The sequence below is a fragment of the Cydia strobilella genome, chromosome 15, assembly GCF_947568885.1.
Source record: "Cydia strobilella chromosome 15, ilCydStro3.1, whole genome shotgun sequence".
Taxonomy (NCBI): domain Eukaryota; kingdom Metazoa; phylum Arthropoda; class Insecta; order Lepidoptera; family Tortricidae; genus Cydia; species Cydia strobilella.
In genome coordinates this window covers 15,677,524-15,697,281 of record NC_086055.1, presented here as the reverse complement: position 1 = coordinate 15,697,281, position 19,758 = coordinate 15,677,524, and the positions used below count along the sequence as shown (strand labels likewise).

The 19,758-nt window shown below is 39.1% G+C and overlaps 1 protein-coding gene across 1 annotated transcript in view; it reads left to right on the top strand.

The window, feature by feature from the left end:
- The window catches only part of LOC134747956 (uncharacterized), a 45,254-nt gene that overhangs the window by 2,370 nt on the left and 23,126 nt on the right, over positions 1 to 19,758 (top strand). Inside the window, exons 2-16 of the mRNA XM_063682634.1 lie at positions 291 to 460; positions 1,175 to 1,335; positions 2,013 to 2,449; positions 3,127 to 3,350; positions 5,025 to 5,127; positions 5,826 to 5,953; positions 6,383 to 6,673; positions 7,378 to 7,665; positions 7,860 to 8,359; positions 9,948 to 10,131; positions 10,774 to 10,969; positions 12,734 to 13,500; positions 13,838 to 14,030; positions 14,192 to 14,302; positions 15,484 to 15,551. Of these exons, the coding sequence (XP_063538704.1) occupies positions 291 to 460; positions 1,175 to 1,335; positions 2,013 to 2,449; positions 3,127 to 3,350; positions 5,025 to 5,127; positions 5,826 to 5,953; positions 6,383 to 6,673; positions 7,378 to 7,665; positions 7,860 to 8,359; positions 9,948 to 10,131; positions 10,774 to 10,969; positions 12,734 to 13,500; positions 13,838 to 14,030; positions 14,192 to 14,302; positions 15,484 to 15,551 (3,821 nt within the window). The remainder of the gene's footprint in view (positions 1 to 290; positions 461 to 1,174; positions 1,336 to 2,012; positions 2,450 to 3,126; positions 3,351 to 5,024; positions 5,128 to 5,825; positions 5,954 to 6,382; positions 6,674 to 7,377; positions 7,666 to 7,859; positions 8,360 to 9,947; positions 10,132 to 10,773; positions 10,970 to 12,733; positions 13,501 to 13,837; positions 14,031 to 14,191; positions 14,303 to 15,483; positions 15,552 to 19,758) is intronic.

The window sequence follows — 19,758 nt, the reverse complement described above, 5'->3', positions numbered from 1 at the left end:
AAAGGGCCACCCCTGGGTTGTCGGATAGGCGCCAGGGTATTATTTGACTTATTTAACTAACCTCGCGACTGCATCATCCGCTGTCGAATTACAGCTCAAACAGACACTTCACTTATGACACAGACAAATCATATATAATATAACCAATCCAGATCAAATCCATCCTGGTATTACAATCAGAATACGTCTACGGGAAGTAGTTCACAAAGTTACAAGCTTTGATTGAAAACTTATTCTTAGTCATATAGCCCATAAAGCGTGTAAAAAGACATATTTTTTATAATTTTCAGCAAACGGCAAATTCGGTCCAGACGTGTCTCTGAACGAGTACATCCGTACTATAGCAGACCTACGCGGCACGAAGGCGATGTGTCACGAGGGGGGCTGTGGCGCGTGTATAGTCTCCGTACGCGCCGCCACACCGCCCTCTGATGAGATGAAGACGTTTGCCGTCAACTCTGTGAGTATCCTCCTACTCCTTGCTTCGTTCTCCTCAGTGCTGAGGGTCGTGACCTCCTACGTGGAGCACATGATTCCGGATAGCAGATTTTCAGGCATTTCGATCTCTCTATGAGTATACATTATAACAAGTTTATGTCAAAAATTTAATTTATATGCGCGCTTTTATCGCTGACGAATACTACTAATACTCATCGAGAGAATTCTAGCCCCAAAGAGGTTGCGTTGTTTTCCAAGAGTTCCTATGACCACCTCCTGTGTTCACCATCAGATCAACTCGATGGTACAGAGAAAAGCGGTACCCTGCATACAAAGTTCTGTAAATTTGTATGGACGTGGAGTACCTTTTCTCTATAGCTGACTGTACCACCATTTTGCATTATCACCCAACTTACATAATGTATGTGAATAATGTGAAGTTTCTGCTCAATCGAATAATGGGAAGCAAGTCTAATTTTAGCTTGTTTTATACTTCCTCTGCTGAGATGAAAACATTTGCAGTCAACTGTAAGCATAATAAAACGAAGGAGATGCTATAGAGCTTGTATAGTTTCCGTACGCGCCGCTACACCGCGTACAATGAGATGAAAACATTTGCCATCAGCTCTGTGAGTACCTACATTATGAAAATGAAAACCTGTAAGTGTGAAATATGCACCTTCTTTTTAAGCGCCGCTAACCCGCCCACTGATAAAATGAAGATATATATTTCCAGTGTCTCGTTTCCATCCTCTCCTGCCACGGCTGGGAGATCACGACAGTGGAAGGAGTGGGCAACAGGAACAAAGGTTACCACGACATTCAGACCAGGCTGGCCAAGTTCAACGGGACACAGTGCGGGTACTGTACTCCTGGGTGGATCATGAACATGTACAGGTAAAGAATTACTGCAATTCGCAGACCTAATTGATGACCAAGGTCGTGAAGCTTCTCATTTACACTTGTATGTTTTTGTATGGGAAAAGATAGTATGATTAATAAAACAGCAAACCTCTAATTTTGTCTCTTTCTAACAAACTCAAATGATAGATAGAGTCAAACGATTATCAATAGCTTGCGAGACTGCATCCTGCCAGTAGACTTCATACTAGAAATTATTTACTTACATAAAATTAACAATAGATCTAAAATAATGATCTACTGATGTTGTCAAGGTCAAAACACTAGAGCAATTTTTATCATTAGAAATATCTCAAATTGCTAAAGAATAATATTGAGGATACTGATTGGATGTAAATGTGTGATAAGGTATTATAGCTTCGACTTGACTGAAATTGTGACATCATATCTATCTTTTGCAAATAAATAAATTATGACATATTACTAACGATCACTGTACTAAATTAAACCCAGGTAGCAAAATGACGTCATTTGACGTCATTTTGCTACCTGGGAATAAACCAGGTTCCTTCAAAACCATACTTTTACAATTATTTTACATGTATACATTCAAAACCTTGACTAGTGGTGTACCTACATTAAAATCATTAAATAGTTCTAATAAACAATGCGTATTAACTAGACATTACTGAAGATTTAATTTTTTTTCGCAGTCTTCATACAGCAAAGAAAGGCAAATTAACTACAACAGAAATTGAGAATTCATTTGCTGGCAATATCTGCAGATGCACAGGCTATAGACCAATCTCAGATGCGTTCAAAACCTTCGCCACAGATGCAGACAAAGATCTCGTCGATAAACTGACAGATCTTGAAGATTTAGGAATGTTTAAACCTTGTGGTGTATCTTGCAACAAAAAATGTGCACACAAGAACAGAGATAATGACATTCTACTTAGTAAACTTAATTATGAAGAAGTTAAAGAAAAATCTGATGATGATTGGTGTATTGTGGAAAAAGCAAACAAGGAATTAATAACTTTAGAGTATGGAGCACAGAAATGGTACAAAGCTTTTACACTTGAGCATGTGTTTGAAATTATAGGAATGTGTAAGGAGTATAAATTGATTGCTGGGAATACGGGACAAGGTAATACTTATTTTACAAAGGGGCAAAGATGTTGTGATAACATTGATAGCTGAGCTCGCGAAAGATTCTAAAATCGCGTCACGAGCAAAGCGAGTGGTTCGAAAAGTGAAATCTTGAGCGTTGCGAGGGTTTCAAGGTACGAGGGTTAAGCAAACTTTTTTGAATGAAAAACCCAACATTTTTCACCACACCAACGCGAGGAAAATACTAACCGTATATTAATCAAATCAAATTCAAATGAACGCTATTAAAAACGTATTTATCATTAAAAAGTAAATTCTAAGAGCAACATGAGGAATTGCACCAATTTAATTTGCCACTCTTGTGGACAAAATGCAAGTTTTATCATCCATTTTTGAAGAATAAATGGAGCTTCAAGTGCCAGATTTAGATTAGATTTAGATTTATTTATTTCAGGTTAAAAATTACACTATAAATTTGCATCAATGTCAAAATTATCTTCTTATCATGATCGTCAAACATTACATACTAAAAAATATAAAATAAATTAAAATAATTTTCTCTCCCAATAAGGATCGTCATATATGTATGTATAAACAAAAACATGTCAAAAATAGATGTCAATCTAAGCTAAGCTAAGTGTGGTGAAAAAACTACTTTAATTTTCAGAATATTTAAGAAACGAAGCAGTCCTTTTTAAATGTCTGTAATTTTAGGTGTTTACCACGTTGAAAAATACCCTTCAAATGTGATAGATATATTTAACGTGGCTGAAATAAAAGGATACACCATGGATGTAAACTTAGTACTGGGAGCTGGCATGACCTTGACAGATATGATGGAGGTTTTCTTACAGCTGTCAACGCAAAATGAAGACTTCGCTTACCTCAAGCAGTTTCATGAGCACATGGACTTAGTTGCTCACATACCAGTAAGAAATGTAAGTAAAAAAAGCCTCCCAGCCTAATGGGTTAGTGACCATACCTACGAAACAGGAGGTACCGGGTTCGAATCCTGGTAAAGGTATTTAATTTTATTTGTATATTGGATGTTTTCTATGTACAAGTATATAAGTATTTGCATCTAACTACGTAGTTTAGTCTAGTAGTCTAGATAACACAAGCTAGGTCAATCTGTGTAAAATTGTCCTATAATATTTATTTATTTAATTTATTTATTTTTTTCATTTATTTATTAACACAAAGTACATAAGTCTGGAAGAGATCGCTTTTTAGCGATAAGTCCGCCTGTTGTTACCTACTCACTTATGTCCTGTCTTTGTTTGTAACATGTATTTTTCTTTGTAGTGCACAATAAAGTATTTTATTATTATTTGTATCTCCTTCTGGATTTCACGGGCCTATAAATCCCGGTCTTTTGATAGGCTTGCGTGGGGATATAGATCCAACACGTAGAGGCCCTTTGGAGAGCTTTAATGTCATGTAGAATGCCTGCTGGAACCCGTTCACAGGTGCAACAATAGACACCCATGAACCGGTCGCAGCAGGCATTGGGACTATTGTAGAAAAAGTGAACAGTATACCGGTTTATGGATTGAAGTTTGGCTGGTCAAAAGATTGGGCTATTGCTGAGAGGTCCGGACACCTGCCATAACAATGTCTGTACACGTTATCGAGGCAGGCGGTGACTCGCCGCCGACTAGATGGGCCCCGACTGCCGTCGTAAAGACGACCAGGAGCAACACCGGTGTGAGCGGCTCAGGGGTGTCGAGAGGTGTGCGCCGCTTTCTACCCAGTGGCTGTTACCAGCCACTGTGCCAACTCGCGTCTTATGCATCTTTCACTTCCATCCCTGGAGCATATAGCTCTTACGACTCCCCTCTGGACAGCCAATGAAGGCAAGCCAGAGCTGAGAGTCCTGCGGGTCCCCTTGGGGTCCACTCCGACCGACGAAGACACGCCGGAGACGGAGACCCTGACCGACTCTCTGGAGCACTCGGGTCCGTGGGGTCGTCACTCCCCAACAGCTCGCCACAAGCTGCCCTTATTATTATTATTATTATACATTCTAAAAACTATGACAGCGAACAAAGCCCCCTAAGGCTTAACTGCAGCTGTACTTAATGTAATAATTACGTGATTACGTGTAATACATTCATATTGAACAACAAAAGAGCAGTGTTTTTGATGCGAGTGCTAATATTGAGTCCCATATACTATCGATACATTCTTAAATAAAGTCGAGATCCCAGCGTGGGACCCGAAAAAACAGCATACAAACGCAATGTGCAAATGCAAATTTTCACATCAGCAGCAGGGAACAAAATTCGAGTTTGCTTACTGTTTCCGCTTGTTTGAGCAGCTGAGGTGAAAAATTGCATGACCGCCTTGTGCCCTTTCAGGCCTATCACATTGATCAACAATAACTTCCCGGGTTATTCTGTTGACTTTTAGATCGAAAACGATTCGTCCGACAGAAAATTCATTTTATACAATCTGAGAATAAAATAGTACAATCGTGAATCGTTTTTTTTTGCGCTCTCCATTCCAGCTCGCGCGCACAATATATCCTCGATTATAATGCCCAATGTAGCACGATTGTACTATTATTCTCAGATTTTATAAAATGGACTGACGCAATTATACATTTTCAGATTGGCACAATCGGAGGAAATCTGTATTTAAAATATGTTAATAACGAGTTTCAGTCAGATTTGTTTTTGCTTTTTGAAACCGTTGGAGCTATGTTGACGATAGGTAAGTGTTTTGTTTATTGAAAAACGAAACTGATTTTCTGGTATATTTAATTTTTCCTCTCGTTTAACAAGTTCTCAATACTGCAGATTGTTTTGAAAAATCATAGCGTTGTTTTAGAGCTTAAGAGTCCCCGGCAAGCTCGGTTCTCCATACAAACGTAGTTACACTCTAATTTTAAAACGAGTAGCTAAATTGCTCTGAAACTTTGTACTTACAATAAGATAATGTGTATCTAGGTCTGTAATTCGGTCACGTCTCAAGGCGAAACAATGACTCCATCGAGCGTCTAGTGGTGCAGGGTAGAGCAAACGGAGCAAGACCGCGTAAAAGGCCACCTATGCGATGGACTGACCAAATCAAATCTGCCATGGAATGCCAGAATGACCTCCAACCGCGGAAAATGGCGAGAAATCTTACGGCAAGTAACATCTGTGCCTGTTGTCAGCAGTTGACCACGACACTCTGCAAAGAGTAAAACGAAGAAGAAGAGAAGAGAGAGGTCTGTAATTAGTTTATGTAGCTTCAGATACCATAGTTAAGACCTAGATACACCTCATGTCATTGTATGTGCAAAGTTTCATTACAATCCCACACATAGTTTCAAAATGAGAACGAAATTCCGTTTGTATGGGAAGGTGAAATTCGGCCGAGCTTGCCGGGGAGTCTCAAGTTCTAAGTTTATAAATTGTGATTTACAGCGGAAGGAGAGCACAAAACGAAGGCTGTTACGTTGCCGGCGTTCTTGAAAATGAACATGAAAAGAAAAATCATACTCAATATTATGCTTCCTCCTTTATCTAAATGGTGTTCTGTTAAAACTTACAAGGTAAATTTAAATCTTTACAAAAATTGTTTAACTTCCGACTTCGCGAAATCGCCTTTTCATACAATTTTAGTCCTCATTTTCCACTCTGGATATTAACATTCTTCTTCTTCTACCTATCGTTATCCCGGCCTTTGCCAAGGTTTCCTACTAGCCTTTCTCCACTTCTCTCTATCTCTCTATCTCTACGAAGGGGCAGAGCTATGGTTAATATACATCAAATTATGTTTAAAAAAAACTAATTTCAATATCCAGAGAGGAAAATGGGGACTACGTTTGTATGGAAAAGAGGTGGTCTCCTTTCCTCTAAAATGTGATTATTCGCAAGTTGACAACCAATCACAACTTATGTTTTGCAACTCTAAGATCTCTCTCAACTCAAATTCTACTTTTTAAAATGCTTATTTAATTTTCTTCTTCACTCCTTTTAAGATTATGCCTCGTTCACAAAACGCGCACGCCGTTGTCAACGCAGGATTCCTCTTCAAATTCAAACATAACACAAATATTATAGAAAAATCAGCATTGGTTTTTGGAAGCATATCAGCCAATTTCATTCACGCTGAGAAAACGGAGAGCGCCTTGATTGGTAAAGATTTGTTTACCAATGACACTGTGCAGTTAGCTGTGAAGACTTTATTTGAAGAAATTAAGCCGGAAGAGGCGCCGCCGGAGCCCGGAGCGGCATACCGACGTATGCTAGCTGTTGCTCTTTTCTACAAGGTAGTAAAAAAAATTGCGCCATACATACTACTGCTAAACATAAGTTTTTTACCCTATGTAGTTCTTTAAAGAGTAAAATATCCAATTATCATCAGATAATCCTTTTTTAAGTACAGTGGTGAACACACCACACTATACTTATATCAATTAAGGATAAGTAGGTACTTATAAGTTTTAAAGTTTTTCTTCACAACTTCTCATTCTATTTAAGGAGACACACTTAGGCCGGCCTTACACAGTCTGAATCCGAATCTGAATTCATATTATTCATTCAGCACGCACGGAATTCCATACAATTTAACTATTTCCCCACACACACATTCAGACTTTTTTAGATTATGAATTTCTCAGATTGATCTCTCAGAATGATACTGACGTGCGTTATGAATTCAGAATATTAAAATTCAGATCATGAATTCCGGACGCACCTCTTTCTATACAATTACTTTCTATACTCGTACAATTACTATGGATGAGCACACACATACTGGATTCAGATTATGAATTTGCCATTGACATTCATCGGAGAGAGTGAGACAGACGTTGGTGAGACAACTGATCGATCTGAATATTAAAGACATGTGTGAGGCAAGGCACCGGAATTCAAACTATGAAGTCAGAATAGTCAGATTATTAATTCAGATTCGGATTCACTGTGCAAGGCCAGCCTTAAGGTAACTGGTATATATTCTACTAAATTCTAGGCGGTGTTATATTTATGTCCTGATGGAAAACTAGATCCTAGACACCGGTCAGGCGGCTCAGCAATAAAAAGAAGTACATCCCAGGGCACACAAACCTTTGACACGGACAAAAGTATCTGGCCTTTAAATCAGCCCATCCCAAAATTAGAAGCTTTGGTACAGTGTAGTGGAGAAGCTACTTTTGCAAATGACTTGCAGTCGGTAACTGACGAAGTTTATGGTGCATTTGTTTGTGCTGATGCTAAACCTGACAGTATTATTAGCGGATTTGACAATACCAAAGCTATGGTAAGTAAAACATTATGTTTGCAGGAACAATTTATTCTGATTGCCATATCAAAGGGATGAGAAATCTATTCTGAATTTGAAATACCTCCCAATGTATAGAATATCAAACAAATAAGTTTGTTTACTTGTGAACTATTAGATTGCAGATCAATACAATACAAAATATATTTCAACGAGAACATTTTTCTTTTAAGAAACTTCCAGGAGTTTTAGCGTTCTACACCGCTCAAGATATACCAGGACGTAATTCATTTACATCTCTAAATGTTCCTCTAATTGTTGACGAAGAAGAAATTCTATGCTCCAAAGACGTAAAATTCTATGGTCAACCTGCAGCGATAATAGTAGCTAATAGAGAAAAGACCGCAAACAGAGCTGCAAAACTTGTCAAAGTAAAATATGCTAAGATTAGTGAAAGACTTCCTTTATTAACCGTTAAAGATGTTCTAAAATCATCTGAAAAGACTAAACGAATAAAGAATAATAAGACGGTGGAACCAGTTGACATTGGTAATGATATACATTTGGTGTTGAAAGGAGAATTTAATTTGGAAACACAATACCATTATTATATAGAACCTCAAACGTGTGTAGTAAGACCTACTGAAGACGGGATGGAAGTATACTCGGCCACTCAATGGTTAGATTTGACCAATCTGTCCGTAGCGCAATGCTTAAAAATGCCGGCAAACAGGTAAGATAATAAAAATTACTGTTTCCATAGCTGGTATACTATATTTTTATAGGGTCAAGATTCAAAACGTTTTCATTAGATTCATAAAACAAATACGTTATTTCTCAGTTGCAATTTCATAAACGTAATATATTAATAATAATAGTATCAATTATAGTAGTAGTAGTAAATCACTTTATTGCACAAAACAAAAATTGATAACATGAAATTCATATAAATTTAGGTACAAAGGCGAGCTTACCCCTATAAGGGATTTCTTCCAGCTAACCTTAGAGTAAATGAGTGGAAAATTCGAATTAGATAGATAGACAAACTTACAGAACGTACAATAATATTTGAAAAGGAAAACTACAATATTAACGTCTACGAATAACTAAAATACATTAATTGCATTATGCAATAAAATAAATATGTACTAGCATACATTAAATATATAGTACTAAATAAATATTAAATAAATATATATATATATGTATAATATATAAATAATATATATATATTAGCACTCAACCAAATCACAGTTCGTGGGAAAGCCAAAGCTTTTTCAGATTAACTTTGAGTGATGCTACAGACCGGGACCGCTTGAGCGACAGGGGCAACTCGTTCCACAACTTCACCGCGCGCACTGTGAATGAATTTGCGTACGTTCGAGACTTATTCGAAGGGATAGCAAGCGTAAGATTAGCACTAGAACGTAAGCGGTGATCACTTCCTTCAGCCAGATAGTTAAATCTCTCGGTTAGGTAAGATGGGGAACAGGGGTTGAAGAGTATGTTGAAAAGCAACGACAGAACATGCACATCCCTGCGCTGGCGGATCGGTAACCACCCGAGCTGCTTACGAAAATTAGAAATGTGGTCGTATTTACGGAGGCCATACACATACCTGATACAGACATTTTGTCATACAATTAATATATATCCCCTTAAAAATTTTCTCGGGGAGATCAGGCGTCGCCTGCAGGAGAGGGGTCTCGACACCCGCTCCGGGTCATCCTAGCGCAAAGGTTGTCCATCGCGGTTCATCAAGCGTGATGGGCACCTTTGAGTCTGAAGCGAATAATAATAATCAAATTAATAAAAAAATACTTAAGAACTAAAAATAATCTATCAATAAACTTAACTACTTATAAATAAAACTAAATCTTAACTAACCTATAAAAACTAGTCGAACAACCCACCCCGCATCGCTTCAGACTCAAAGGTGCCCATCACGCTTGATGCGTTTCCGCGTTGAACCGCGATGGACAACCTTTGCGCTAGGAACGACCCGGAGCAGGGGTCGAGACCCCTCTCCTGCAGGCGACGCCCCATCTCCCCGAGAAATTTTTTGAGGAGATATATATTAATTGTATGATAAAATAATTGATATTATTGTATCTGCCAAGTGATATATAATTCATTATATTAACGAACATATGTACATATATTTTTTTATAAATGTAAAATGTGACCTGTAAAATTTGCTTTTACCAATAAAGTTCTGTATTCTGTATTCTGAGCCAACTTAGCGTCAAATAGACAGATCTTAAATACATTATTCATACTTTTAAAATTAAGCGTATGCAAAAAAATAATTTTGTTTCCAGTGTCAACGTGATAGTCCGTCGAGTGGGCGGCTCGTACGGGGGCAAAATATCGCGATCTGTACAAATCGCGTGCGCAGCCGCGCTAGTCTCACACTTGCAGAACAAGACTTGCAGATTCATAGTGCCTCTGCAAACCAACTTCAAAATCGCTGGAAAGAGGATACCTACATATTCCAACTTTGATGTGTGTACCCAATGTTTATGAGTCCCGTACTTTTTAGGGTTCCGTACATCCGTACCCAAAGGGTAAAACGGGACCTTATTACTAAGACTCCGCTGTCCGTCTGTCCGTCTGTCTGTCTGTCACCAGGATGTATCTCATGAACCGTGATAGCTATAGCCGCGAACAGTTGAAATTTTCACAGATGATGTATTTCTGTTGCCGCTATAACAACAAATACTAAAAAGTACGGAACCCTCTGTGCGCGAGTCGGACTCGCATTTGTCCGGTTTTACATTCCTAACCAAGTAGTTTTTGGGGCTTACGCATGCAGAAAAGCAAAAGCTATCTCGGTTCTTGTTCTCTAAAATAAAGTTTAATGGAGCTTGATTTGTGGTTTTGATTAAAATTATGAAAAATCAATGTGATATTAAACTATACCAACATTGTGAATATTTGTTTCACCAATGTTCAAAATTTTTGTATGTATAACCCTTTTGCAATTAGGTAGTACGTATTTATAGTAGCTTAGATGATATCTGTCCTTTCTTCCAAAGTTTCTTAGCAATTATTTTGGCTTTTAGTTACTTTTAATAACATCACTAACAAATTTTAGCAGTATTAACTATATTCTTCTGTTCACCTCAGCAAAACTGATATTTTCAGGTTGGAGTTAATAAGGACGGTGTAATACAGTACTTAAAAAATACATTTTATCAAGACAACGGCTGTTCGGATAACGAGACCATAAGCCCGATAACAATCAATCATTTCCTTAACTGCTACGATACTAGACGGTGGTACATAGAAGCTAACAGCGTAGCTACCGACACGCCTTCTAATACGTGGTGTAGAGCTCCTTGTAAGTAGTGATTTACTTGAAATTATGTACTTAAGAATTTCATAAAAAATTAGCCTGTCGTTATAATGTGGATACAGATAATATATCTAAAAAAAAGGTATACGACTATGGTTATCGTGAGATTCGAACCTACAACTCTGGATTTTCAATCCAAAGTGCCACCAATTACATCAACTAACCGTTCGTCCTTTCAGCTAATCCTAGAAGTTATGCATTGTAGTGTTTTACCTTGCATGCTTGGATTACTTCTCTGTAACTCCTCCCTTCTTTGGTTTCTAGCGTAAGAATCCAATTGATCGAACCTTTTAAAATTGCATTCCCTGGCTCTAATTAAATTACTATTTTCTTGATCTGCGCCTGAAAATCACAGGATAACTTTACGGAGATGCTTAAAGCTCTCGCGAACTTTCCTGTCGCGTGCGAAGTCTGAAACCTCTGCCCCGCTTGCTGTTTCATAATTCCTGAAACTTACCTTGCTGTTTTTCTAATCATTTCATGTTTTTATAATGATTTCAAAGCTAATCGACCTAAAATTCACTATAAATTTTCCTTGACATATTTGTTTCTTTGTTTCGACATAATCCGTCAAACTATTAATTTACTCTAAATTCCTTAGCATGAAGTTTAGGTCGTATAGTTTTCAAGTAGTTTGTTCTAAATTTTATCTAAAAATTGTTACTGGTGAACAAATATTTTCAAATATTTTCAAAAATAATAACAAAGTAAAGAATAATTCTAGAAAATGTTATCGCTAGCTATATAAGCGGCCCAGCGGACATCTGAATTCAGTTTGCTTCTAGTTCCCAACAAAGGAACGTCAGTTGTAAGGGTCCGTGCGGGGCCAAGCCAGGCCCCGCACCATCAAGAAACCCTCGCTCGCGCTCCTTAAAAAGTTACATGTGTTCCTGGCGAAGTCTGGCGCTCTCTGCACGCGCCCAAGTCCGGTGGTGCTTTGCGGTTGCTCTAGCGGAGCGCCTCGTCTCCTAGGCGCGCGCTATCGGCGCGCCTCGCCTCAACAGGCGCGTGCTGTCACCGCGCCTCGCCCGCTATCGGCGCGCCTCGCCTTAACAGGCGCGTGTTGTCACCGCGCCTCGCCTCTTCGAAGAGCGTGCTTATCAGCGCGCCTTACCCAGCGCGCCTTACCGTGCGCGCGCTATCAGCGCGCCTTACCCAGCGAGCCTTACCGTGCGCGTGCTACCAGCGCGCCTTACTGTGCGCGTGCTGCCAGCACGCCTCACCTTTGCGCGTGCTATCTGCGCGCCTTACCTTTGCGCGTGCTATCTGCGTGCCTTACCCTTGCGCGTGCTATCTGCGCGCCTTACTGTGCGCGTGCTACCAGCGCGCCTCACCTTGCGCGTGCTATCTGCGCGCCTTACCTTTGCGCGTGCTATCTGCGCGCCTTACTGTGCGCGTGCTACCAGCGCGCCTCACCTTGCGCGTGCTATCAGCGCGCCTATCCGTGTGCGTGCTCCTGCTTTGCGCGTGCTACTAGCGCAACTATAAACGTATTTTTATTCTTTTTGTAATTTAAACCATCTGTTAGCGTGTCATATTTAGACTATAGCCGATAAATAAAGAACCTACCCCTGTTATATCTATCCTTTCCTTTCTACCTCCTCACTCCCAGCTCCGTTACTCACTCCTCCAATATACGTGGAGGAGGGAGTAACGTGACAGCATTTGAGACAATGTGTCTAAACAAATCACTAAATATTAAAAAACAATAACTTTTATTTTTTCTAACCAAGATGCCTAATTTTGTAGCTTCAACAGAAGGCGTGGCTATGATAGAAAATATAATGGAACAAATAGCTCACAAGCTCAACAAAGATCCATTAGAAGTTAGACTTAACAACATGAATAAGGAAGACAACCCGGTTCCTGATTTAATTGACCAACTAAAGAAAGATTCCGATTTCGAGAATCGATCTAAAGAGGTTGAAGAATTCAACAAAGATAATAGATGGCGCAAACGAGCACTAAACCTTCTTCCAATGGCATACGACCTATTTTACATTGGCAATTTTAATTCAATAGTGTCCGTTTTACACGGCGATGGTTCTGTAGTTATAACTCACGGTGGCATTGAAATGGGACAAGGTATTAACACGAAGGTGGCTCAAGTAGCTGCTTACATACTTGGTGTACCATTAGAAAAAGTCAGTATTAAACCAAGTACGAGTTTTACTTCTCCTAATTCCATGACAACTGGTGCTAGCATTGGTAGTGAATGCGTAGCTTTTGCTACTATGAAGGCATGTGAGATTCTACTGGAGAGATTAGAGCCTATAAGAGCAAAGATGGGGAAACCTTCTTGGGAAGAATTGGTTGAAAAAGCGTACAAGGCAGGGTTGAACCTGCAAGCTTCTCATATGTATTCAAGCAATGATGGAGTAAAACCTTATTTCATCTACGGAGTTATTGCTTTAGAGCTTGAAGTTGATATCTTGACTGGTAACCATGACATAAGAAGAGTAGATTTGCTTGAAGATACCGGAAGAAGCTTAAGTCCAGAAATTGATGTTGGTCAAGTAAGTACACAGCAGTGATTTAGCCAAGGAAAAACTAATTTTACCGGCAAAAATAAATGGGATAAAGAATTGCATAACCAGTCTATGTAGTAGGTGCTAAGAGAGATAATATTAATCTGAACTTTTGACATTTAGGCGATTTACACACTGATATCGCTATCTGCCAAAAAGAGGGAAGCTAGTAAAGCAACGTATACATTTTCCCAAGTGCGAACGTTGCTAATCATGTTGTAACGCGCGTATTTTATTGCTTATACGTGTTAAATCTATCGATCAGGTTGCCAATGTGTAGATTATCTTAACTTTATAGGTGTGCGATGACTGTTTTCTGTCACAGATTGAAGGTGCTTTCATCATGGGTCTCGGCTACTTCACATCAGAGAAGACCCTATACGACTCAGCGACGGGACAGCTCCTGACTGACCGCACTTGGACCTACAAGCCACCAGGCATCAAGGACATACCTGCTGACTTTAGGGTCTACTTCAAGAGGAACGGGACTAACCGCTTTGGAGTTCTACAGTCTAAAGGTATTTGAAATTTACTTCCTCGTACTTGCATGAATATGTGTGAAATTCAGAGCCATATAGGATTGTGTCAAATTGCTTCACTTGCGTCATCTGTTAATGAATATCTTCCCGCTTCAGAAATATTATCAAAAAATATGTTGATAATGATATAATTATTACAGCTACTGGCGAACCGTCGCTGTGTCTATCATCTGTGGTGGTCCATGCATTACGGCATGCGATACGCTCAGCACGGCTGGACGCTGGACAGAAGGACGAATGGATTGAGATGGGTACGGATATTGATATACTTGTTGCACCCACTGGCGAACGGCTCTGGTGTCTATCATCTGTGGTAGTACTGGTGGTCCTTGCATTACGGCAGGCGGTACGCTCGGCGCGGCTGGACGCTGGGCAGAAGGACGAATGGATTGAGATGGGTACGGATATTGATATACTTGTTGCACCCACTGGCGAACGGCTCTGGTGTCTATCATCTGTGGTAGTACTGGTGGTCCTTGCATTACGGCAGGCGGTACGCTCGGCGCGGCTGGACGCTGGGCAGAAGGACGAATGGATTGAGATGGGTACGGATATTGATATACTGGTTGCACCCACTGGCGAACGGCTCTGGTGTCTATCATCTGTGGTAGTACTGGTGGTCCTTGCATTACGGCAGGCGGTACGCTCGGCGCGGCTGGACGCTGGGCAGAAGGACGAATGGATTGAGATGGGTACGGATATTGATATGCTTGTTGCAGCCACTGGCGAACCGTGATGTTTATCATCTTTGGTGTTGATTTTAATAAAATTGCGTAAATATATTTTATAATTTTTTTCAACGTATAGCTGGTTGAATCAACTTTATGGGTGATACACATTTTATTTTTCACCTCAGCAGCTCGAACAAGCCTACTTTCGTCACTCGCTGGAGTGAGGAAAGTGCGACTTTCCTCACTCCAGGGAGTGAAACAAAGTAGCTTTTTAATTTAGTGAGGGCCATGAACTGCCACTTCATACTTCAATTACAAATTCGTTTTTTTTTTTTCTTTTTTTTTGTGTATTATTCTGTGTAATTCTAAATACATTTTAACCTTTAATATGTTCTCACTACTGAGGTGAAAAATGATATCTGCAACACGAGAGCAAAGTTATTTTACATCTCGTATTTTTGAGTAAACACTCGCTGTGTTAAATAAACACTCGCAAGTAAAACCAACTTTCCTCTCTTATTGCACAAATAACTATTTTTTTATCGTTCGCGTCTTTCCTGTAGCGGCACCTTTACAGGCGGGATAAATTTTTTCAGTACTTGACTCAAATAAGAGAAACGGGATATATATGTACCAGAGTCGTTGACTTTTATTGTATTGTCCACAGAAGTGACCTTTTTCTAAAATGTGTTTGACCCTTCGTGCCATGGACAACAGAACTGTTACAACCCTGATTTTATGGTATTGAATTGTCTTTTCAGGTCTGCCCTGCACTGTGGAGAACATTTTTACTGCGGTTGGTCACAAGCTGGAAGACTTTAAGCTGAAATGACACTGTTATGTGGATGTTAAATTTAATGTGTACGGGAAAGTAATCGTTATACATATATCATAAGTAACTACACCTTATACCTCCCGCGTCGAATGATGATCCCTCTATGTCAGTTAATTTTTATATGGAGTACCTAGCTGTCACGTAAAATGTGACTTGAAAGTGTTTTAAGGGAGGAATTGTTTTTTTTTTGTATTTTTTTTGTATAGCAATGTATCCAATAATTGATGTCATATAATTGTTGTCATTACTGTACGCACAGCGTCCGTGACGCGCGTCGGAATCTGCTGGCTAGAAATATCGAAGAAATTTTTTGTTTCGTTTTTTTTTATTTACAAAAAACTATAAAGATTTGGGGTCTGGAAAAAAAATGTTTGTAGATATTTTTTTAATTGATTTCTTTAGTTTATTTCTTCAACTATTTTTTGAATTAAGCCTAACCAAAAGAGACTTGAAGAAACTCAAAGAGACCATAAATATAACCCAGTTCTCGTTGTAGAAATAGGTTTTTTGAGTGAAAGCCGAGCTCAGCAAAAAACTACCTCAAAGACTTTATTTCCCCTTGAAAACAATATTACCGAGAAATCGAAGCATCGTAGATATTGCTGAATGCAGTAAACGCAATAACGCTGATTTATTTCTGGATCTATAATCTATATTAACTCACATAGATACCGCATTTTGGCGCATAAAAGATGACTCACGCGGATGACGTATGGATGACCGGAGCTTCCGGCGCTTCGTTTTTAGGCTTTCGTACCCAAAGGGTAAAAACGGGACCCTATTACTAAGACTCCGCTGTCCGTCTGTCTGTCAGGCTGTATCTCATAAACCGTGATAGCTAGACAGCTGAAACTTTCACAGATGATGTATTTCGGTTGCCGCTATAACAACAAATACTAAAAAAAGTACGGAACCCCTCGGTGGGCGAGTCCGACTCGCACCTGGCCGGTTTTTTATAGAAAGCACCACGTGATCACCGATCAGCCGTTTTATGTGGCCGTCATAGAAAATGACATGTGAGTCATCCTTAATACGACGACGCGCCCGCTACACTTAGACATAAGTGAGCTATAAAGAATGGCGCCCGTCTCGCTATATATATTAAGTGGCATAAGTACATAATTAAACTTATTTTACGATTTAACACGTATTTTTACTCACTCACTGGACATGTTCGGAATAGAAAGCCTGGGTTTCTATTTTCAAGCACTAACGATGCTGAGGATGGGTTCATGTTGACCGCACCGACCAACGTCGTGAGAGTGAGTAAAAATCGAAGATATAGATGGATACAGTCTAAGGAAAAAACGTGCCTCGAAAATAAAGAAAATTTGATTCTCGATCAGATGGCGCCACTACCTTTGGCCTACTCTCGGATAGATGGCGTTGACGGTTTGCAAATAAAAATTATTGTGTTGTATTGTATTGTACGGTTTCGTTTGTTATTTATCAATTTTAACGCAATTTCAGTGAAAGAACATGGGTCAAAATCATATAAAAATAATTAATGCAAATAAAAACATCATTTATCCATATATAAATACATTTTATCGTATTTTTATACATCTTCTTTTTTAGTTTTAATCGTGTGTCGGTAGATGGCAGTGAATTTACTGCGGTTACAAAATTTACTATAACAGTACCGCTCTATCCTATTATATCCTCTTTGGTAAAAATCAAAGAGTTAACCGTAAAATAATCTTTCACCACACCAGGGGCCCGTTTCTCAAAAGCTTGTAATTTTTAATACAAGAGGAAGTCCCTTTCTAACAAAAGCTGTCAATAAGTAACATCCGCTTGTTACAAGTTACAAGCTTTTGAGTCAATCTGTACGGCTACCATCAGTTCGGCACTGACATATACTCTAACGTTTACGTAATTTACTTTCTATGCATCTCGCTCGTACTGACATATTAGTGCGAGCGAGATGTATAGAAAGTAAATTACGTAAACGTTAGAGTATATGTCAGTTTTGACACTGTCAGTGACTCATGGTACTGGTACTGGTCGTAAATGCTCCAGCTGACGTAAAAGTTGCTTTTTAGCGACAAGAGTTGCGAAGTAATTTGATGCTAATGGTGAGTTGTTTACTCATGTTGACTGGTAGAATTGACTTCTAAGTAATATTTTTAATAATAAATATTTAATAGCGTTCATTTGGATTTTATTTTTTATGTTTTATAGTTAGTATTGAGGAAAATTGAAATTGAAATTGTAAATATTTATTTCAGGCACAGAACAGAACCTGTGGTGATGTATGAAATACTTTGGTGTGGTGTGTAAGTGTGGCGTTGGTGTGGTGAAACATTTTTTAAGTTTTACCACACCAACACCACTAAAGTTTGTTAGCCCTCGTGCCTTGAAACCCTTGCAACACTCAAGATTCCATTTTTCGAACCACTCGCTACTCCACTTTTAGGATCTTTCGCTTGCTCGGGTATCAATATAAGCACGAGGGGTTAAACAACAACTTTGCCCTTTTATAAAACACACAATTACCTATTAATATTAGTATGACTCAGAGTGTTGGGCCCTAAAGATGACGGATGAAAAGAGATTGCATGTAGCGGAGATGAGAATGTTAAGGTGGATGTGTGGCGTGACGAGAATGGATAGGACAAGGAATGAGTATATAAGAGGAAGCCTGAAAGTTGCACCCATAACAGAAAAAGTAAGGGCAAATCGCCTAGCATGGTACGGGCATGTGATGCGGAGGGATGAAAGTCATGTGACGAGAAAGGTATTAAGAATGAATGTGGAGGGAAGTACGAGGAGATGAAAACCGAGGAAAAGGTGGATGGACTGTGTGAAAGATGATATGAAACTAACGCAAGTGAATGATGAGATGACGGGTGACAGAGATGTATGGAAGAAAAAGACATGCTGCGCCGACCCCAAGTGAATGGGACAAGGGCAAGCGAATAATGATTAGTATGACTCACGACAATATAAATCAGACTTTATTTACGTGTTCATTTTTTGTAACCAAACATGCAACTGAAGTAAATTTTTGCATATGAAATAGCATAACAGCATAAGCGTATTAAGCGCTCAATGGTCCATGGTCCGTCTATTATAAGTGATCTGTGGGCCTGACAAAGGATTCTTATTGCTAACCGTTTGCCCCTTTGCAGTCGATTTGCATAAAAATAAGTGAGAATACTTTACAAGATTTTATTTCGTACAGCTTCTTGTTTACCGATAATACAGGTGAAGAGAAAATGATTTTAAGACGAAAGGGGACGAAGTCACGTGACCCCTTCTCCATACAAAGTAACAAACGTAGTCCCCATTTTCCTCTGAATATTAACATTATAGACAATATTTTTACACTTACAGTGCGACGGTGTTACGGTAGGACGGGGTTATGTTGATCGAACGCTGACCAATGCCGTGCAAATGACTAAAAAAGGTAAAAATTACTTATTTTATGAACATTCACAGAATAAGTAATAGTATTATCAATATTATCATACAGAACGGCCACGCACCGCCCCGCCCCGACTCGAATTACCTCGCCCCACGACAGCAGATTGACGGCCGTTTGCCGACCGCTCAGTACTATTTTCAAACAACTTACTCACACAATGACGCATGCGCATGCCGCGTGTACAGACGTGCCGTTCACACATAGAAACGCAAGTGATTTTTAATGTATAGCGTGTCCGCCCTGTGGCACATTGCACGTTGTAAGAGTATTGGACTCAGGTGTGGGTAAAATCAGCTTTTACTGCCCAGTAACTGTAATAGTTCATTTCATTCCCAAGGGGGTATTTTTTTTAGTTGATTACAAAGACCCGTATCCTTACTTTTTTGTAAATCAAGCCATCTATATACATATATATGTACCTATTGACTGTAAAGTTTTACTAATGTGTTTTGTTTATATAATTTTAGTTTGAGTTATTTTGTGTATATTATACAGTATTAAAATTAACAATAATATGAAGGACCAGTATTCTGGCATTACTATCCAAATTCTGTATAAATGAGCTGTTAGTAAATAAAAGTTTCTGTGTTTAATCTTTTAATCGTTTTTAGGGTTCCGTACCCAAAGGGTAAAAACTACTAAGACTCCGCTGTCCGTCCGTCCGTCCGTCCGTCTGTCACCAGGCTGTATCTCATGAACAGTAATTGATATTTTCACAGATATTAAAATTAGAATACAACAACACTATTTTTTAAATTTTTTTAACGACAA